At 48.5% G+C, this 22,849-nt stretch overlaps 1 protein-coding gene across 2 annotated transcripts in view; it reads left to right on the forward strand.

Moving 5' to 3' along the window:
* SIT1 (signaling threshold regulating transmembrane adaptor 1) overlaps window positions 1-22,849 on the forward strand; it is a 187,245-nt gene that overhangs the window by 94,226 nt on the left and 70,170 nt on the right. For both annotated transcript variants that reach the window (XM_085623795.1, XM_085623801.1), the window contains 3 exons: window positions 2,988-3,503; window positions 6,449-6,565; window positions 6,957-6,993. In XM_085623795.1, coding sequence (XP_085479921.1) covers window positions 3,464-3,503; window positions 6,449-6,565; window positions 6,957-6,993 — 194 coding nt within the window. In that variant the 5' untranslated portion in view covers window positions 2,988-3,463. The remainder of the gene's footprint in view (window positions 1-2,987; window positions 3,504-6,448; window positions 6,566-6,956; window positions 6,994-22,849) is intronic.

Consider the following 22,849-nt stretch of genomic DNA (forward strand, 5'->3'; position numbering starts at 1 on the left):
CACTTTGATGGCCTTGGTCTGCTCGAGTCCTCAGTCAGGAGCTATAGTGCACTACTGTGGGCAGAAGCTTTCCTGTGTGCACGAGCCGATCTCTAGGGCCGCATTGGTAGAGGGGGCAGCTATCACAGGGCGTGGCATAAATGGACTGGGATTGTTAAATACTTGCAAGGTGAGATGATCCTGTGCGTTGAGTCACGTGCTAGTATATTAAATTTAATTAACATTAATTAATATAACGGGGAGGGCAGGCCGAGCCCCGGTACCAATGTCTCGTGGCCACAGGCACCTGGGGCAGAGGGTGATGGGACATAGGTCTGTGGGGGGAAAAACAGTCAGTCAGAAGATGATATTGTTTGTGTTACTTAGCTGCAAAAGGATACTTCAACAATTCACACAAGCACGCCTCATCAAATGGAGCATTAGAAAAAATACACACACACAGCATTTAGGGACGGCCCTAGGGAGTTCCCTACAAGACAGAGGCAGCTTCAGCAACATTACAGGCTTTAATTCACAGCAAGAATCCAGACATATATAGGTTTATAAAATCGTGAGTTAGGAACAGCAAAACTAACGTGTCCTAGAGTGCACAGGACACCGTCATGTGAAAAAAAAAAGAATAAAAACGTTTGTTTCGTATGTTTTTTTGCTCTTTTTTATAAGCACCTCTGCAGTTTGAGATTGAAACATTCCCAGCGACCATAAATCTATTCTTGGTGATCACGTCACCTGCATGATCCCCGGCCCTGACAGGTTTTTTTACGGTTGCCCAAGAGAAGAGGGCATGGCAGCCGAGGGGCAGGTTTACTGCCAGGCCGTCGCAAAAAGGGCCGCAATCTGCGCCAGAATCGGACTTTGCAACCCGCCCTATATACTGGTGGGCTGGTTCTCAACCAATGTCCCCCTGACATCCTATGTCTATGTCTAGCGCCAAGGCTGGGAGCTAGGCTCGAGGCTCATAGCGGGGACTCCATCCCCTCTGAGGGTGCAGTTAGGAGAGGGGTTTAGGTCAGGATTACTGCACCGATTGAATGAGGGGTGGAGGAGTGTGTCCTCCCCAGAGTATGGCCGTAGAAGGGCTGTAGGAACTTTAATTATTCCATGTAGGGTCTGACCATGCCACCCGCACCTCGTGGAGCGCGCGCGCATCTGCAGAGATTTATTGAAGGTTTTAGATATAACTTGGGCACTACTCATGGGCAGCGGCTTCAGATCACCACAATCATTGGTAATGAAATCTGGAGTGCTCCGGGAGAAGTTATTCCTAGGAGAGCACAAGTCTGATACACTTTTAACACGAGTCACTGCAGGCAGAGTCTGACCTGGATAATGCCCTGGGAACAAGAACATCCTGTAGCATACGGCCCGGGGGCCCTCCTCGCAGTGAGCATGGAATGTGGGGGCGGAGGAGGGGTCTGCGCAGGATGGAAAGGCACGAGGCTACAGTTCATTTGTGGTGGGCGTTCCTGGTTATAGGAAAAGGGAGTTCGATGACCACCTGTGATTATTCAGTGATCTGATCACACCTCAAGGGCGCACTGATTGACTTCCCATCCCAATCAGGCCGGATAATTACAGCTAAGTCAGTTCGCCACGCGCTGCCACACACACCCGCACCCACAGTCTGCCTCCTGAAACTGTTATGAAATGAAGACCTGGGAACGGCGGGCAAGATGACGAGAGGCCTGCTTCGGTAGTGTCCACGGGAGCAGGCGCAGATGACTGCTGCTAAACTGACGCGCGTAGTTTACTCTGCGCACATTACCCACCGTGCATAGCAATGCGTGATGGCGCGCAGGCGGCGCACTAAATGTTAACGTGCGTGCGACACTGTAAACCCAGACTCTGTCTCTGAGGCGAGGGCCTGTTATAATAAACGCCTGCTGCCCGTGCACAGAGCCAGCCTTTGCGGTGCATGGGTGGCAGGTCATTATCAATATTAAAATGCTCCTCTGCCTCAAAGCGAGTTAATATTTATTTGGCCCCAGAGTAAAGCCAGTCTGCATTGTGCTGAGGGGGCCCCCGAGACTTGGGGGCCCCCCCGCACCGCGGGGGCTGCGGGGGCCTGTGTTACGCCCCTGCTGGAATTGTGTAATTAGCTTTGTGTACAATACAACATTGATAAATACAGACACACATCTGCATCAATGTTCTGAAGCATCCAAGCAGTTTTCATCTTCAGCCTTGTGTGCCTGCCTGTTTATGCCCTGCTTACAAATAAAGCCCTGATGGTAGATATTGAAATTGCATCCTCAGTTCATTTTAATTACTATAGAGTGGTTAATATGATACAAAATCCCTGACAGACGCAAGCGTGTGGCATGCAGATAATTCACACCAGTTTATTTCTCTTGGACCTGGCAGGATGCTGGGATATGTATATCTTGTGTACTGCTCATGTATATTGTCAGTCGAGTCTGTTAAATTGCAGATTTGGGTTTGTCTTTCAGAGTTTCGAGTTATTTTCCATAAATGTCAATTCTAATTCAGACCCTATGTAGTTGGTCTTCAGCGATAGGCAGGTCCTCAAACAACAGGACCACTCCTTGGCATTGCTCTGATTCCTGTCTCAGTTAAATAATCTGCTCTTGACAATGTTGCTAATGGTGTAGCTTATATGTTGAGTGTTTCTTACTTTCTTATTGGAACTTTGAGTACCGAATATAGAGGCATTTCATTAAATGTTGGAGGTTTCAATGAAAAATATACCAGATTTTTGGGCGGTGTGGCAAAGTGGTGGGTGGTGGGGGGCCCTCCATGTACTTTGCAGGGGGGCCCCCTCAGGTTTCGTTACGCCACTGGTGGGCCGGTTTAGATTCTCAAAAAAAATAAAAAAAAGTAACAGAGGCTTTGGAGGAAACTAAGTTAAGTGGTTGTTGACACTGTACTATCTTTGCGTAACGTCTTTTACATATGTCTTTCTTTGCCTTTGTTTCTTCTGTCTGCATTTACAAATATATATGTTTTTTTCTGCCCCCCAAATTTAGAAGCAGGTGTTGACTGCGGAAATCCGGTTGGGGCAAGATTGCAATCCTGCAAGTATCTGAGGCGCCAACTGTGGTGAAGCTGTTCTGCAGCAGCTGAGAAGTCGGTCTCGTGGAACAAAAACACCCAAACCAGCTCAAGGCAAGAGATGATGAGATAGGAAGAAGGAAAGAGACAGAGGGCGCAGGGGTGGGGCGAGGAGTGCCCGAGACCACACGAGATCAGAGATGGCACTGAGTTTTCAGCACGCAGAGGGGCCAATGGCCCAGATGGGGTTTGCTTAGTGGCATTCAGACCCTGAGGCTGTTGCTGCAACCCCAGGGTACAGGGGTATGGACAGAACTGATAGAAGAGGACACCTCACTAGTACGGTTTAAGGACTTGTGGGAGTGGTGCTGTGGACAGCGGGAATGGCCAAGCCACGGCTGGTTGGGGTTTGATTTGCACCAGGAGCCGTGGGGATCACGCGTGGTACAAGATGTCGAACTGCAGCTGCGACAAGCCGCCTCTTCATGAATGTAAGTGCTTCCCTGGTATGAGCAAGGAGAGACTTCTAAGCTGTTGTGGTGGTTCAAGAAGGGTGGGGGGGCTTTCATAGGCTTCTATCACCAGGAGCGGTGGGGATCACGCGCGGTACAAGATGGCGAACTGCAGCTGCCACAAGTCGCCTCTTCATGAAGGTAAGAGCTTCCCTGGTCAGAGCCAGGAGAGACGTCTAAGCTGTTGTGATGGTTCAAGAAGGGTGGAGGGGCTTTCATAGGCTTCTACCACCAGGAGCGGTGGGGATCACGCGCGGTACAAGATGGCGAACTGCAGCTGCCACAAGTCGCCTCTTCATGAAGGTAAGAGCTTCCCTGGTCAGAGCTAGGAGAGATGTCTAAGCTGTTGTGATGGTTCAAGAAGGGTAGAGGGGCTTTCATAGGCTTCTACCACCAGGAGCCGCAGGGATCACGCGCGGTACAAGATGTCGAACTGCAGCTGCCACAAGTCGCCTCTCCATGAAGGTAAGAGTTTCCCAGGAGAGACTTCTAAGCTCTTGTGGTGGTTTAAGAAGGGTGGAGGGCCTTTAATGAGCTTTCACCACCAGGTGTTACCACCAAGGGCTCCCCACTTCACATTGGCACACTTTTGCGCAGTGCTAGTAACATTGCCACCTACATTTAAATCACTACCGCTTACATTCTCATCATTACATGGTCATGTGACATTTGGCCTGGGGGTGCGGCTAGAGTTACTGTTTGGGGTTAGCGTTAGAGGTTGGGTGTAGGGTTACGACTCGCACTTAGGCTACATATAGTACTTAGCGTTCATCTTTAGAGACGGTTAGTCACTGAGGTTAGGGGTTTGGGTTGAATACTAGGGTTACACGGTTCAGGATTAGGATTACCATTATATTTAGAAGTTGGGGTTAGGCGTTGGAGTTACATTTAGAGATAGAATTAGGGTTCACGGTAGTAGTCAATGTAAAGCCTCCGGGCTGGGATGGTGGTTGAAGTCAGAGTTTACGATTCAGTGCTGGGGTGGGCCTTAGGGTTGCGATTATGGTTATCGTTGGTGAGAATATGGTATTGCATTTTAGAGTTAGGATTAGAGGTAGTAGTTAGAGCTAGGAATTAGGGCTTGGTTAGTGGTTAGGGTTTATGGTTGAATACTAGGACTGGCGTTTAGAGTTATGATTACGGTTATAATGAAAATTGTGGTTAGGATTTGGTAAAACATTTTTTAGTTAGGAGTAGAGTTTGGAGAAAAAGTTAGATTAAGGCTTCAGAGTTAGGTTAGTGGCTGCAGTTAGGGGTTAGTGTTGAGTACTATGGTTAGCAGTTGGGGTAAGGATTGCACTTTAAGTTAGGAGTTGGTGTTATATTTTAGAGTTAGGATTATGGTTTGGGGCAGTAGTTATATTAAGGCTTCAGGGTTGGGTTAGTGGCTGCAGGTAGGGGCTAGTGTTGAGTACTATGGTTAGCAGTTGGGGTAAGGATTGCACTTTAAGTTAGGAGTTGGTGTTATATTTTAGAGTTAGGATTATGGTTTGGGGCAGTAGTTATATTAAGGCTTCAGGGTTGGGTTAGTGGCTGCAGTTAGGGGTTAGTGTTGAGTACTATGGTTAGCAGTTGGGGTAAGGATTGCACTTTAAGTTAGGAGTTGGTGTTATATTTTAGAGTTAGGATTATGGTTTGGGGCAGTAGTTATATTAAGGCTTCAGGGTTGGGTTAGTGGCTGCAGGTAGGGGCTAGTGTTGAGTACTATGGTTAGCAGTTGGGGTAAGGATTGCACTTTAAGTTAGGAGTTGGTGTTATATTTTAGAGTTAGGATTATGGTTTGGGGCAGTAGTTATATTAAGGCTTCAGGGTTGGGTTAGTGGCTGCAGGTAGGGGCTAGTGTTGAGTACTATGGTTAGCAGTTGGGGTAAGGATTGCACTTTAAGTTAGGAGTTGGTGTTATATTTTAGAGTTAGGATTATGGTTTGGGGCAGTAGTTATATTAAGGCTTCAGGGTTGGGTTAGTGGCTGCAGGTAGGGGTGAAGACTGAGCACTAAGGTAAGGGGTAAGTATTACAGTTATGGTTAGGGGTTGCTGTTATATCTCAGGGATAGGGTCTGAGATAGCTGTAAGGCTTGGGTTAGGGGTAAAATAGGTGGTTGGGGATGGTGTTTGAAGTTCACTTTAGGACTAAAGTTATGGTTTGGTGCAAGGGTTTGTGTTAGTGTTGGGGAGCTGGTACTATTATGCCACTGGAAATGTAAGGACTTTGAGGCATTGATGATATAAAATGATGTATGTAATGTCGCTGTAGGTGTATATGGCTTTGTAATGGCTGCTAGTGTAGTGGTTGATGACGTCGTTACACTCATTTGTCTTGGGATGGGCTTAGAAGTGGCTGTCATAGCACTAGATAATGGGACAGACACCCAACCTGCTGTTTAACCGCGAAGACACCCCAAGTGTCCGTGAAGCTAAGGGCGAACCATCAGGGAGGCTGCGATGACTTCATCGCCCTGAAAGAGGAATACTGACCCCTGCATGTCATTTACTGCTCAGATCTACAGTTCACTGGATTCGGGCCTCCGCCCAGATATCTGCCTTACTGGAAACAAGCCCCTGACCCCCCCTCAACAGGGATGCAAATGATGAAGAGGAGGAAGACATTTCTGAAATTAAATTAAGTACTCATCTCTCTGTGGTGGGGTGGGAGGGTTGAAAGACCCTTTCATTTTTACCCCAGATTGGTGCAATGTAGATTGATATTTTGCCAGGCTTGGCAAGCCAGTTTTGTGCTTCACAAGACAACTTTTTGGGGTTGTGAGATGATTGATGAAGGCGGTGTGAAAGAGTTGCTTGTGTCGTTGGGGCTTGTGTATGCAAGGCGGCTGCTTCCAGCTTGCAGGCACATTGCCCGTGTCCGGGGTATTTGGTTTGTTCAAGGTGGCATCCTTCAGGTTGCTATCTGTGTTTGTCTTCACAGTGTGGGAAGGTCTCATCAGCAGCATGGAGCTCCAGTGCCTCTTTGGGGCGACCGCCCTTGTTCTCCTGGTGTCGTTGGTTGGAAACATCACATGTTGTGTTCAGCGCTACAAGAAACGTAAGTGCCCTACTTACTTATGACTCGTGGAAGGTGCCCCTGGCATGGATGTACCAGAGTTATGGACTAACCCTGAAGAATGGGCTTCTCAGGGTGCCCAAAAACTGGCCCTGGGGTGGCTTAGTCCTTTACATCTGTTGCCCATGGATTTGACCTCATTTGGTGTCCAATCTAGTTCTTCTGATAGGCAGGATCTTAACTGTGGCTCATGGTTTTGGGCCTCTCTGTCCGAACATGTCCATCACTGTGTGGCACGTGGTAGATGTCAGGGTGAATGTGTGTTTGATTGGCAGGTGTGTAGTCCTCCAGGTGGGCATGTGTAGTCAATGAACTTGACTCCTTCTTTGAGGAGCCACTTGTAAATTTGCTGTTTCTTCTAATCCTTTTCCAGGTGAAAGCGTGAGGTCTCCTCGCCAAGCCCGAACGAGGTGGGTTAAGTCTTGCTTTTAGGTGTAAATGTTTTTATTAAGGTTTTCTAACCATTGCATGTGCCAAATGTTGTATTCTCTTTTTGTATAGTCAGCTCAGCACCTTCTTGTTTGTCTTGCATCTCATACATCACTCCTGCTGAGTTTGCACCAACGATAAATTTGCACCTAAAAGTGTTCCCAGCCTCAGGTTAATATTGCAAAAAAGGGCATTTGCACCTCTAAGTGATGTGTATAAATGTCTTTTTATATTTAAGCATGATCTGTGCTTTTACAAGGGAATCCACACCAATATTGACACTATCTTAGCAGCGATTTTGCTGCTATGAAGCTACATCCAAATGTGTTTTTGCTCCTAAATGTGATACCACAATCTCACATCCTTGCACCTAGTTCGATTTTGCACTTTAATGTGATTTTGCTTTTAAATGATAGTACAATCTTGCTTACGTTGCACCATGTTTAAATTTGCACCTAAAAGCGGTTATTCACATTCTTTTTTTATTTTGCACATGATTGTGATTTGTGTTCCAAAATGTTTCTCACACTTATGTAGAAGCAGCATCAAGGTGATTTTGCACCTTGTTGTGCCCAGCTTGTACACCCAATGTGACAGGTCACAACAGGACATTTTAGCACATTAATGTGTTTCTATACTTGAGTGGATTTTGCACCAAAAATGTGTTTTTACACTTAGATGTGTTTCTGCACATAGAAGCATTCTCACAATCCTGCTGATTTTGTAAGGAGGCTGTTGCACACTTAAATGTATTTTTGCGTCCAATGATAGTTTCCCTCCTGAATGTGATTTTGCTCCAGTATGTGAATTGTACTCACAGAGATGCTCACACACCTCTCGGATGTTGCACTAAGGGCCATTTTCCAACAAATTGTATTTTCCACCTGAATGGAATTTTGCAACTAAAAGTATGTTTGCCCTAACTGCAATTTTTTTTCATCACTTGTTAAATGGAGTTTGTGCTCCTAAAAGCACAAACCACTGCGCTTCGCCAATGCAGGCATCCTTGCACCATGGTGCCAGGGTGTCTGCGTTGCAGCCAAGATTGTTTTTGTGCAGGAAGAGTAATTTCCCTCGTTCTCTTTGTGATGCAGAGTGCAACCAAAGTAGAAAGAGGAAAAACGAGGAGAAATAAAGATTTTTACCCTCGTTATGTCTCACCTGGGAGGTCTAGCATTCAGACGCATTCCCAGGTCCACCAGTGTTGGTAAATCTGGGAGTGTGCCAAAATCCATGGGTGGATGCGCAGGAACACCCACGCTCCACCCATGGAACGCCCCCCTGGGGCAGACTAATGCAGCACAGCGATTTGCAGTGCCCTGCTTTATTCCACATTTACCTAGCCATGCAGGGCCAGCAAGTTGGCCTCCTGTGGCTCAGTGAATATCATTCAAGGTTTTGTGTCACCCTGGCGCCCCCTTCCGTGGCGTAAGGGCAACGCAAACCTATGAAAAATATAGGCCTAAATCTGCCTTTTAAGATTAATAGCCTACATATTATTCACATGATCTATGGCCATCAGACATACACCAGAAAGAGCTTCGTATCAGGTCAGACTCCAGGGTGCACGTAACAGCATCTCAGGGATCCTGTGCCCCGGCTTATTTCAATCAACCCTCAAAATCACAAAAATCGAGCTATGACAGTCAACTAGAAAACCAGAACCAGACACAAATCCTGTAGTCACGCACGGGACTCCTTTTGAACTGCTTTTTATATGTCCTGGACTGTTACGCTCTGCTTTTTCTTCTAAGCCACCTTTGAAGAGATTGTCTTCCAACCAACTTCCTGGTCCCCTCCACTAAATCAAAACGACAGCACTCAAACTGACCCTCCGCAGACGGAGCCCGTCGCCCATAGGCTCGATTCAGGCGAGAGGCTTGATTACTCGCCTCGGGCTTAATTGCAGCCACTTACTGCTGAACAGAGCACAAACCTCTTATCCACTCCCAAAAGGTACTTCTTGACATCAAACTGGAGCTGAGTCACCTGCATGAGATGTTCGCGTCTGTAAACCACACTCTCCATTGCTCACAAGCCTTCTCATCCTAGGGGCTGTTCCCCCGACTGTCCTGTTACAACCTCACTTACTGTATCTGCTCCAGAAGGTCCCAATATGGACACCAACACCAGCACTTCAGGGCATTTCTACTGTCGCATGACCTCTAACACGCCATACACGCTCTCATTGACTGTGATCTCAGAATCCACAACACATCCAGACATCCTGAACATAATCAAAGATTGTTCTGCTGTAGCAACCTCAGATGACTCTATTCCTACAACCCAGTAACCCATCGACTCTACATCACATCATGGCCACCCTCCTGAGATGCGCCTTTAGCCTACAGTGAAGCCTGCACCTCTGCCCTCATCCAAGCCAAGGTCCTTGAGTCTACTGAGCTTACAGCACCTTGGTTCTGCTCCTTTATTTTACCACTATTTGATCTACCACTAGTGTAAATCCGCCACCTCGCAAAGCAAAAAAAACTGAGATGGGCTTCTCAATATCCCCAAGCAGTCGGTTTACTGCAAACAGATTTACTCAACATTCTCTTTCGTGTTTGAGTGCCTCACTGTGGAGATTAGCCATTCTACGCCTAAAGCATTGAGGATGATAATTCCTGGTTGGCCACCTGACGGCGTTTTATTGATGGTTCCCTTGATTATGCCATTGATCAGCTCACCTCCTCTAGTGACCAGGTTTCCTTGGGAGGTTTCAACCGCTGTAGAGCCTTGTGAGTATGTACAGTAGGACCCTTCTGGTCCCAGAAGGACTCCGTAGGAAATGACAATCATTTTGGCTGTGTCAGGGTGTGGTTAATAAAGTTTATGACGCAGTACATGCAGTTAACGGTTGCAATATGAGAATAAAGACGCGCACTACTGAGCACCGTGTGTGGCGTGGTCATTTGCATGCTACCGGGCTTGGGAGGATTCTACAACCGCCACTAGAAAAAAACAAAGAGACACACCTTCCAATTAGACAACAACTTTGTAGTAATGCAGACAAATTAACTCCAAATATGTTCTTGAAGTGCTTTTATTGGAGTACAGATTACATGCAGCAACCTTCAGCAATACTCTCCAATACTGGTTAATCCTAGAATCTTAGCTGTGATGCAGTTCTTACTGCATCACAGCAGAGTAAAAAAACGGTGAGATGACAATGTACGAGCACTACCCCACATCCGTGACGCAGAACAAATGACCATTGTCCTGCATCAAATAGTCATCTCCTCACAGTCACAATGTATATTGACATGCAGTCTGCATGAAAACTGGGCCAATGCTGGAACACACTGTGAAACCGCGTCTTCCCTTCACATTGCAGAGGGACAAGCAACCCCTCCTGCACACAGACGTATCATGATCATGAGCAATCAATTATGAAAGCGTTGACGAATGTAGGGACAGTGAGTCCCACTTACATACATGTTGCCCATGTTGTGGGACTTGAGTCACAGGGGGCATCCCTGCCTCACGGTGGTACATATCTGACCCCAAAAGTAGCCCTGTTGTCACCTGTAGCTCCCAAATGGCAGCCAAAATGGAATGATTTTGGACACACGCCGAAGAGTGGGATTCCCTACTAACTGTGACACACAGAACTGGCAGTTCGAATACGTGACACCCAAACAGCCTCTCTGCACAGAGGTGACAGACCCACCATCCATGAACAAATCATAAAATTGTTAGTACTACATGTCGCTCTCACACTTGGCTGAGTGATGTGCCTGTACAGATGAGTGACATGCACTCAGGGAATGTTTTTCTGGAATGCCTTTATTTGCACATGCTGTGCCTGTGGTCATTTTGTACTGTCCCATGATTGCTAAGGACTGTCACAATGTGACGTGCTCATGTGAGGAAATTGTCAATGATGATGTTCCTACGGGCTATTCCTGCTGCGGCTGCAGTGGGGTGTGATCCACCTGCTTCATCTTTATCATCATCCTCTGGTGCATCTGGTACTCGTATCCATGGAGCTCTGCTGCGTACACATATGTTGTGCAACACACAACATGCAACGATCATCCTGCACACGATGTCTGGGCTGTACAGGAACCTTCCACCTGTGACGTCCAGGCACCTGAAACGTGACTTCAACACGCCAAATGTGTGTTCCACGATGCCCCTGGTGCGTTTGTGAGCTGAATTGTACTGCCTCTGGGTCTGTGTGTTCGGTGCTTGTAGGGGTGTCATCATCCAAGCGCAGAGTGCATATCCTTGGTCACCTGTGACAGTGCAGAGACATGTGTCAATAATTGGTTCTGCCTGATGTGTAGGCAGGCTCACTGGTTCATTGGTGTGTGATATGTGTGACTTTGTGATTTATGTATGACATGTACTGCTTGTTGCAAATGAGCGGCATCAACATGTATTACGTAGCCTCACAGCGGCTCCTCCCTCCCCCCGAGCCCATTCACTAGTGTGCGCAGTGCCGTTGCATCACTTGCACCCCTACGGTACACCATTGTCATGCCTGTCTGCGCATGTCCACAAACCTGACAACGACATAGTGATGTTGTGCGCTGAAGGTGGCCGGCCAAATGTGTGTAGGCCTGTGGTAAGGACAGGGTGGACACAGATGTAGTCCATGCCTGGCTGAACTCGCCATGCGGTTGAGGCTAGACCTCTGGCTCATGGTGCGGAAATAGCCACACACACAACAGTTGGCATGTCTGATCCCTTACCCCGAGCGGCCTTGCGCACCCTCATGTACCCCTCGGCCGAGCCCTCACTCCGGGGGCATTCTACATAGCAACATTGTATATTGCGTGACGGGTGGCGCCGACAGTACACCAGTGACACACGCATTAGTAACTTCCTTGGCAAGGCCTAAACTCAACCACACCCAGAGCCACGTGTGGAATGACCACACCCCTAAGCCGAACTGCCGTACGCTGGGCCACTCCCTTATGCTCAAAGGGGGGTCCAACAACACAGCTACATGTGCCAGGTCTAGCCCACTGCCTGAGGTGACAAGGATGCGCACGCTGTACACAGCACAATGTGGCATAGCCCGGGGCCCTCATGCATACATAATGACCACACGGACACACTGAGATAATTTGTGGAACTGGCTACAGGCACGTGCGCCCAGCACCTTTTATTGCCAGGGTCACACATCCAGTGACGCCTGTGCTGGATGGGTGTTGGATAGTGTAAGCACTCCTCAAGGGTTGTTTGGTGCTGGCAACAACTACAACAGTGATTAGACAATCAGAAGTTCAAAGTACAAACAGCAAGGGTCCATGACTTGAGCTGCACAGAGTTAGTGGCCCCGGATACATTGCGGCCGGCACAGGCACACCCGCAAGGGACGGTGACTTGCGGTGCACTGAGATAAGGCCACGAGAGCTGAGCGGGTCCTCGTTGATGTCCAAGGAGAATGTCGTAGAGTTTTATGGGGGACAGTGGAAGGTGTCCATCTAGGGCATGATGCAGAGGGCAGAAGTAAGCAGAAACAGGCAATATGGTGGAGTTGAATGCTACAGTCTCCTATTTCCCACCATGTCATCAGTATCAGCTACACAATGATGAAGACAACCCCAGGCGATAGACTCAGATGCCACCAAAGTTCAACCAGAGAGTGTCCATGACTCCCATAGCACAGAGTCAGTGGCACCAGAGCTGGAAGGGGATGCAGTCTGTGATGAGGCCTGTATAATGGTATGAACTCTGCCATAAGGAAATCAAGACTCAGTTCCAATTGTGTGTCCTACTTGACCGCAGTGTGTGCCGAAGGCAGCGGTCAGCAGTGGCCCACAGCCATGTGTCGTCGGCTTGGGATGCACAGTCAGTGGCACCAGTGCAGTTGTGGGTAGTGTTCTATCACCTCCGTAACAGAGATCCTTTTTTCCTCCGGACTGAACCACTTCTTCCTCTTACTCCTCTCCTTGCGTACTGTGATATGAACTCTGCCATAACCAAATCAAGACTCAGTTCCAATTGTGTGTCCTACTCGACCGCAGTGGAGGCCAGAGGCAGCGGTCAGCTCGGGTCAACCGCTGTGCAGCCAGCTCCATCTGGATCTCAAACACACCGCATTGAAATAGAATGTGTAGAAGATTTCTGGGTGACGGAGGTGGAGGCACCAGAGCTGAGCGGGTGTGCACCCTGCGATGATGCCGTGTACTGCCTGGTACGGTCTGTATTGAATTGGTGTGAGGCCTGCAGGACCGCAGTGTAGGCCGAAGGCAGAACTCAGCAAGGGCCCACAGACAGGTGTGGTTGGAATGCTATGCACAGAGTTGGTGGCACCACATCGAAGGGAGTATAGTGACATACAATATGCCATTAAATATGTACTCTGCCATTGTGTAATCAAGACTCTGTTTCAAATCTGTGACCTACTTGTCCGCTGTGTATGCCGGTGGAGTACGTCAACGTGAAAGGAGTCCTGCGGGCCTTGCCCGCGGAGACCGTGATGGTCTGAGGAGGCTGCCAGGTCGCGGGCCTCGGGGTTGGTGCTTGCATGGGCACGTGGTGGGCCCTCTTGGAGACATGCCAGTGTCGGCAGGTGAGCCGTGAGGCCTGGATGCGCAGGGGGGGGCAGGACGAGGTCTGGGGACCTGCAGCCTGAGGAGCAGCAGGCTCACAGGATCACAGGCACCACGGCTCACGGCATCGGCCTCGTGGCGGGTGAGAGGTGCCGCCCTGGCCGACACGTTGGCCATTCCAGAAGAGAACCACGCCCAGGGCTACGTGGTTTTTATTCACACCGCTACACTAGCCTGGTGTATGCCGGGTCAGCCCACTCTGCACAGGCTTACAGGGGAGACGTAACAAGCTACATTTCCGAGATCTTCCCCACTGGCTGGGATGACATGGTTGCGTCCACTGTCCACAACACTACCACCACCAGCAGTATATGTCGACATGGATATGTCTGTCCAGCACATCACTGCCACACTTGGCATTGAGTACATTCTCATTCATGGGTGACTTGCCTCCTACGGACATGCCTAGTTCCCACCTCTCCCCACATTCTGCTATTGTGTGGCTTAGGTGCTATGCCGTTGATGGCTCATGTATGTGGCTAGCCCAGGTTGCCGCAGTACGTTGTGCAGTTGTGTATGGTTTATGAGCATGTTGTTTGGCATGTTGTATGTGAGTATGTAACGTGTGCATTCCCAGAGTTGTGAGTTGCTTGATTGTGGAGTTGCGGTGTGTGGCGTGTTAATGTGGTACTTACCAACGAGCACTGCATTTCCGTAGGTGCCATCCTGGAAGCGTCGGTTGATGATGGACTGTCCGAAGATGTATGAATCATGCACACTGCCTGGGTAGTTGGCGAGGACATTGGTGAAAAGTCCCCGGTAGTCCACTATGGCCTGCACATTGATGTAATGCGTGTGCTTCCTGTTGCGGTAATTGTGTGCAGTGGCGGCCGGGGGCACAAGGAGTACATGTGTGCAGTTGATTGCCCCCAACACGTGCGGGAATGCAGCTTTGGTGTAGAAGCCTTGCTTGGTCTCCAGCCGTTCCTGCGCAGTGTGTGGGAAGTATAGGTACTGGGATACCAAGCTGATGATGGCATCCAGGACATGTGTGAGGAACTTGGATAGGGCTGGCTGTGTGACTCCTCCGACTCTGGCGGTTGTTGGTTGGAATGTCCAAGAGGCCAACTGGTGCAGCACAGCCAGCAGCTTTGTCTGCGGAGGGATGTTGGTTTTCTGCTGTGTTGGTACCGTCAGCCTGTGGGCTATGATGTTCAGGATGCGGAGGATGGTTGTCCCTTTGAGTCTGTAGTGGGCAATGACATGCTCTGGATTGAAGTCTGTGAGGCTGGTGCGTTTCCTGAAGGTCCGCTGTCTTTGTCCGCGCTGCCTCTTTGGTGGTCCGCGGGGGGTGGGGTGGTCCGGGGTTGTCCGGGGGTGTTGCGGTCCTGGGGGTAGTTGCGGTGGGTGTTGTGGCCCTGTTGGTGCTCCGAGCTGCATGATGAGTAGCTCCATGGCATCTGTAGTTCTTCAGGTGTGGATGTGGGCTGTGCTCCCTTGTCTGGCGCCGGTTGTCGTCCGACTTTGCACCAGGTCAGAGCAGGTGTGAATTTCATGCTGCTAACGTGCCTTATCGCCTATTTTGTGGTCTTATCGCAAATCTGGCTGGTCGTTGAGAATGTTGCGAAGTGGTGTTTTCACTGCTTTTTGCACGGGAACGCCTACTCTGCATCTCATTAGCGTTAGTTGCCGGTGTCATCCGTGGTGATGTTTTTTGTGTCTGCTATCGCAGGGAAACTGGTGATATCAGCTGTTTGCACCAGCTTGTGAATGGTGCGATGAATTTAACACCACTTTGGCTGCGATAAAGTGCCGATAACTCGGCTATAAATACTTGAGACTATGCCCCACTGAGCCTCCATCTTCACAATAAATGCAGTACCCTGACCTGATGTTCATAACGAACACCACATACACTTTTCGAACCATCTTAAATTGGATCAGTTGGACCACTTCTTCGTTCCTTTCAAAATACTAAGCCTAAAGGCATCCTCACCATGCGCAACAGGAAACCGAAGTAGTACATTCTAAAGATCTAACACACATTAACAACAAGCATTTGCAATGCAATAGGTCTCGCATTATTAAAGTTTGAGCTATTGGCATTGCTAAATAATGTAACACCAATAGCTCAAACTTTAATAATGTGAGACCTATTGCATTGCAAATGCTTGTTATGTTAATCTTGACAGAAGTGCAGGATTGCATTGCCCTGGACACACATGCACACACACACACACACAGAGGCACACACACACACATGCTTCGACATACACAGGCAAACACACACACACACACAGATGCTTTCACAAACACAGGCAAACATACACAGGCATGCACACACACACAGATGCACACACTCGCCCAGGCAGGCACACACACACACACAGATGCGCACACAGGCCCTAGCATGCACACACAGGCCCAGGTACGCATACACACACACACAGATGTGCACACATATACAGGCACACACACATAGGCACGCACACATCCCCAGACACAGATGCTTTCACATACACAGGCAAACACACACAGATGCGCACACACGCCCAGGCACGCACACACACACTGATGCACACACACGCAGATGCGCACACATACACAGGCACGCACACATACACAGATGCGCGCACACACGCAGGCACGCACACACACACACACCGATGCATTCACATACACAAGCAAACACACACAGGCATGCACACATACACAGATGCACACACACACCCAGGCACGCACACACCAAACACACACACACATACATTCATGTTTCCGTCTGCAAGGCTGCGAAAAACAGTCATTTCCAAACTCAACAATTAGAAACCCTTAGTGCACAATTTGCACCACAGCTGGGATTCCGTTTTGGTTGCAAACTTCTTTTTGCAGCACATCGGAATGTACATGGCCCTTGGGACACAGAAACAGTGTCCATCAGAAAAAAAAGGGAATTTGTGCTTGTAATAAAAGAAACGACAAGCTACAGTGCACACCAACAGTCTGGCTTTTCTGTCCAGCGTAGCATGGTGTGAGAGCAGGTGTAAGTTAAGGGAACAGAGATGTCAGTCAGCATTGTGTGAAGTAATCTGTGTGTCAGAAAAACACAGACAGCGGACTTTGGACAGTGCATGTTATCACACACCCTGGCCTCTCTCCAGCCTGGCACTCCATAACTGCGCCTTTCCTGGTAAACAGACTGAAGTGAACGATAGGTGCTAGCGTGTGAACCGACAAGAGAGACACGTGATCATTTTACAGCTGCCACCACTTCCCCAAAGCGGAAGGACAAAAACGTTATCTTTCTGTTAGCGATGTCAGAGTGCGCTCACAGCCAGCGTCATTGCGATAAATATAACACAAAGAGGGAAACGCGGAGCAAAAGGCGGGTAATACAGGGGCGTAACACAGGCCCCCGCAGCCCCCGCGGTGCGGGGGGGCCCCCAAGTCTCGGGGGCCCCCTCAGCACAATGCAGACTGGCTTTACTCTGGGGCCAAATAAATATTAACTCGCTTTGAGGCAGAGGAGCATTTTAATATTGATAATGACCTGCCACCCATGCACCGCAAAGGCTGGCTCTGTGCACGGGCAGCAGGCGTTTATTATAACAGGCCCTCGCCTCAGAGACAGAGTCTGGGTTTACAGTGTCGCACGCACGTTAACATTTAGTGCGCCGCCTGCGCGCCATCACGCATTGCTATGCACGGTGGGTAATGTGCGCAGAGTAAACTACGCGCGTCAGTTTAGCAGCAGTCATCTGCGCCTGCTCCCGTGGACACTACCGAAGCAGGCCTCTCGTCATCTTGCCCGCCGTTCCCAGGTCTTCATTTCATAACAGTTTCAGGAGGCAGACTGGGGGTGCGGGTGTGTGTGGCAGCGCGTGGCGAACTGACTTAGCTGTAATTATCCGGCCTGATTGGGATGGGAAGTCAATCAGTGCGCCCTTGAGGTGTGATCAGATCACTGAATAATCACAGGTGGTCATCGAACTCCCTTTTCCTATAACCAGGAACGCCCACCACAAATGAACTGTAGCCTCGTGCCTTTCCATCCTGCGCAGACCCCTCCTCCGCCCCCACATTCCATGCTCACTGCGAGGAGGGCCCCCGGGCCGTATGCTACAGGATGTTCTTGTTCCCAGGGCATTATCCAGGTCAGACTCTGCCTGCAGTGACTCGTGTTAAAAGTGTATCAGACTTGTGCTCTCCTAGGAATAACTTCTCCCGGAGCACTCCAGATTTCATTACCAATGATTGTGGTGATCTGAAGCCGCTGCCCATGAGTAGTGCCCAAGTTATATCTAAAACCTTCAATAAATCTCTGCAGATGCGCGCGCGCTCCACGAGGTGCGGGTGGCATGGTCAGACCCTACATGGAAAAATTAAAGTTCCTACAGCCCTTCTACGGCCATACTCTGGGGAGGACACACTCCTCCACCCCTCATTCAATCGGTGCAGTAATCCTGACCTAAACCCCTCTCCTAACTGCACCCTCAGAGGGGATGGAGTCCCCGCTATGAGCCTCGAGCCTAGCTCCCAGCCTTGGCGCTAGACATAGACATAGGATGTCAGGGGGACATTGGTTGAGAACCAGCCCACCAGTATATAGGGCGGGTTGCAAAGTCCGATTCTGGCGCAGATTGCGGCCCTTTTTGCGACGGCCTGGCAGTAAACCTGCCCCTCGGCTGCCATGCCCTCTTCTCTTGGGCAACCGTAAAAAAACCTGTCAGGGCCGGGGATCATGCAGGTGACGTGATCACCAAGAATAGATTTATGGTCGCTGGGAATGTTTCAATCTCAAACTGCAGAGGTGCTTATAAAAAAGAGCAAAAAAACATACGAAACAAACGTTTTTATTCTTTTTTTTTTCACATGACGGTGTCCTGTGCACTCTAGGACACGTTAGTTTTGCTGTTCCTAACTCACGATTTTATAAACCTATACATGTCTGGATTCTTGCTGTGAATTAAAGCCTGTAATGTTGCTGAAGCTGCCTCTGTCTTGTAGGGAACTCCCTAGGGCCGTCCCTAAATGCTGTGTGTGTGTATTTTTTCTAATGCTCCATTTGATGAGGCGTGCTTGTGTGAATTGTTGAAGTATCCTTTTGCAGCTAAGTAACACAAACAATATCATCTTCTGACTGACTGTTTTTCCCCCCACAGACCTATGTCCCATCACCCTCTGCCCCAGGTGCCTGTGGCCACGAGACATTGGTACCGGGGCTCGGCCTGCCCTCCCCGTTATATTAATTAATGTTAATTAAATTTAATATACTAGCACGTGACTCAACGCACAGGATCATCTCACCTTGCAAGTATTTAACAATCCCAGTCCATTTATGCCACGCCCTGTGATAGCTGCCCCCTCTACCAATGCGGCCCTAGAGATCGGCTCGTGCACACAGGAAAGCTTCTGCCCACAGTAGTGCACTATAGCTCCTGACTGAGGACTCGAGCAGACCAAGGCCATCAAAGTGACAATCATAGAGAGCAGCTTAGCGCAGTGGCAGTGAGTGTCAGTGCATCAACCAGAGAAGCCAACTCTCTCAGCAGTACAAACAGCCACCTACAGCCAGTCTACAGCACTACTGCGTGCAGCTTCAGTGACCCTCTTTCCAACAACCTGGTTAAAGATGCTCTCTGGCCCACCCTGGTACTGCAGGAGGACACATCATGGTGGCACAGGTGAGAGCCAACAGTGCACTTAAGTAGTGCAATGGGATGTCTACGATTGTCAGAGGGGGGGCAAAATATTATGTATTGTTCAGGAGCACATATCGGGGATTTATGGGTCTTGGAAGCAGGGTGGGATTGGGAATTCAGGCATTGGCCGATGGGCCAGCAGATGACGCCCATCTATTAGCCGGTGTGTTTTTACCCTCAGTGCCTCATTTGCAAACCCACCTGCCAGGAACACCTCATACAAACCAAAGCTGCTGTAGCATTGGAAAGTTGTCAGCCTGCTCGGCCTACTCTCACGCACAGAACAACAATGGACCGTCCTGATTGAGTACCAAATGTGAGGCCTTTCCCTCCTCCAAACTGATCATGTGCTTGGGCCTGTGCATCCTCTAGAGATGCCCGGAAGGGCACTCACTATGTATGAGGAGGTGTGTGGAGTAGGGTACGAGGTGGAGTAAAGCAGTTTTGTTAGTCCGGTGCCCTGACAGGTCAGCTAACGTTAATTGGGCATATCGCAGTCGCCGCGGGCATCAATGCCTTTTTGCATTACACTGGCCTCTCAGGTTTCAAGTAGCCCACGGGGGTGTAAAGACTGAGGCCGGAGGATGATGTGGGACGGGTCCAGTTAAAAACAGTAACGGTCCCTAATAACTCCTATATTCATCTCCTTAACGATAGAAGTAAAACACAACAGTATGTACAAGAACTCAAAAAATATGTCCGCCATGCAGTCCCATTTACATTTTACTAGTTTGATCTCATGTTGTATAGTATATGTAGGCCTGTTTCCTAAGAGTATTTAATTTTTCCAGATGTGTTTTTTATTAATTTATTTTGTCATGCAGCTTGAGTCTGCAGCGCATCACGCAAGCTGAATTGCTTCTAAGGGTTAGGGCCAGGTCAGATTGTGGAAGGGGTTCTTGACGGGGTAACATTGAGGGCTCCAAAGTTAAGCTTGAAAGCAGTGTGAGTTTCACTTTGTCATAAAGGTTTCCTGACAACACACTCATCCAATCTTTGGCCTCTCTGCAGAGCACAGAACGAAGGTCACCTTTGTGCCACCTGGAATTACAATTATAGCTGCAAGTGACTGCAATGCTTATTCTAAACTGTATGTTACTCTGATTATTTCAGTAGTGCAGGTGCCCCAGACTTTAGTGGAGTGCCTTGGCACAGCTGAGAGTGATTACCTGCACAGGAATAAGCTGGAGCTGCTGGAGTTTGTTCAGTACTGTATTTCAGGCATAACTTTAGTGGAAATGCACTGGTAAAGTAATTTGAAGGTTACACCACTGGAACAAGAGTCAGCAGAACCAGACAATGAAAGCACCTGGAGTGTGAAGAGGAAGATCACAAAGAAGGCAGAAGCTTTGCTTATTTACGAGTCGTATGTTGCACACATGCACCAGTTGATGTTCAGGTGCTTTACAATAAACCATACTTTCTCTCAAGGGAAGGTTACACAACCGAGCAAGTGCAAAAAAAGAATAATATGCAAAACTGAAAAAAAGAGCTCGGATTCAAAAGCACCACTCTTGGCATACATTGGTTTTACATATTGTGTGCAGTGCAGCGTGTGAACAGCTCACACTACGTGGGGCAACAAATGCACCACATAAATACTCTTTGACATGAGTTATGTCTTCTGCCTTGGGGTGCAACATACAGTTCCATCGAGGTCAAGGTGCATCATCCATTTATGGGGTGGATGCAGTAAGTGCAGACCTGCATTTGGGAAAAGTGCATCAGGCCAAGACCTGCCCATACAGAGAGTTCAGGAAACACACATCAGGTCTGGGGAATGGCCCAGAAGAATGGTTCTGTCAGTCTGGAGGATGCAGGAAGCACACTCTTGTCACTGAGGACAATGCAAGAAGCACAGTCATGTCCGGAGTGAAGGCTGCAGAAAGAAACGGGTCTATGTGGTTCCAGTGGGAGTAGAGTGAGCATGATGGTGGAGAAGGCACACGCCTGCTCTACTGAGACCTCCTAGGTGTGAACTGGTACAAACAAGCAGTCCTTTCTGCTTGAATGCTTCCCATTTTAATTGTTGTCCTGGAAAACATACCTAGAGTGACAGGCCCTACAAGCTTTAAAACACTAAATTTACCATAAATGTTTCCAAAACTTAGCCCACTGACACATATCAAGCAAGGTTTCATGATAGGTCATGATCCACAAACATGGGCTGCTTTTTACGGGTGACCGGGCCCATTTTTGGTCCCAATCCAACCCTGCTTGGAAGCGCGCTTGAAACCGGGCCCTATGGAATGGGTGGGGTGGGCAGAGTGTCTGTCACTGCAGGAGGCCCTAAGCCTGCTCAGGAATGTGTCAGGACACCGTGTAACTGATCCTCCCACTACAGGGCGACTGGAAGGTTTATAGAGGTCTTTCTGCACACACCTCCTCCAACATGAACCAGGTGCATTCGCAAAATTGTATTCTATGAGGATTAGCTGTGAGTTACTGCTTTTTACTAGGTTAATGCTCTTCTATTTCTGGTGCTTTACAGTAGTTTTAAGAACTTCTTAGAGTTTCTCATTCCTCAAATGGGTGTAATTTCTGATATTTATATGTTTCCCTGGTCTAAATTGCCTAATTTTGCTCGCGAGAAAGTGTCACTCATAGTCATTGAATGTCTCTCATAATTACACTGAAATTATGAAAATGTCACACATAGCAATCTAAAACCTTGGCAGCTATGTGAGTGTTAAAACACTGCTTAACAAGCAGCTGCCACTCACTGGGGTCCGGATGCTTTAGAATTCACTTTTATGGCCAAACAAACACCCGAAAGATGTCCGAGGCTCAATTGTGACTTCGAAGATGCTAGGCCTGGATTTTTCTCAACTTCCAGCCGCCTCTACCCCCCACAGTTTAAATGATTTTCCGCGGATTTCAGGAGAGATTTCACACTTTTTTAAAGCCAATATACCCATGTTTGAAGGCATGCACCTACTGATTTTGAGTCTAAAGGGAGAGGAATTGTTCTTCAGCGTTGATGCTACAAAACCAAGTAATACTAATTTCAGGATCCATCCCCTCTCCTATTTAATCAAATTGTGTGATTTTGGTCAAATTTCTTTTTATAAATATTCCCTTATCTTCTAACAGTTGGTGTCCTTCAAAACACGTATAGTCTGTTTATAGTTTAAAAAAACCGCACCTTTACTGTTACCAACAGAAACATGCATTTGCTGCCCTTAATTTTCAACACCGGTCTTAAAACAGGGCAAGCACGGAGGCAGCTCTCCCAGAGCCTGGATCGAGGTCTGTGGAGCTCTCTGAGCCAGAATCTCAGCTTGGAATCAACCTTAATCAGTATTAGGACAGGTGTGGAAAAATCATGGATCTAGCACTTGTCACTTGTTTTCCGCTAGTATCTACTTTCCTTTTTCCCATGCTCTCTGGTTTCCTTTCCCGTCTGCTCCATTTTCTTTCATTTTTCCGTGGTCTCTGTTTTCCGTTCTGCTAAGCTCTAGACTCATAGGTGAACACAGATCATGCGCCATGACACAGGTCTGTCTCATGGTATGCGGTCTTGTTGGACCAGGAGGGGCACCCAAAGTGCGATCCTTATAGCGGTGGAAGGCTACAGCCTTCGCCAGGTGTTAAGCAGCACAAGCGCAGTGGTGGCAACATATTGTGTAGTG

This window comes from Triturus cristatus, chromosome 1_1 (genome assembly GCF_964204655.1).
Source record: "Triturus cristatus chromosome 1_1, aTriCri1.1, whole genome shotgun sequence".
NCBI classification, from domain to species: Eukaryota; Metazoa; Chordata; class Amphibia; order Caudata; family Salamandridae; genus Triturus; species Triturus cristatus.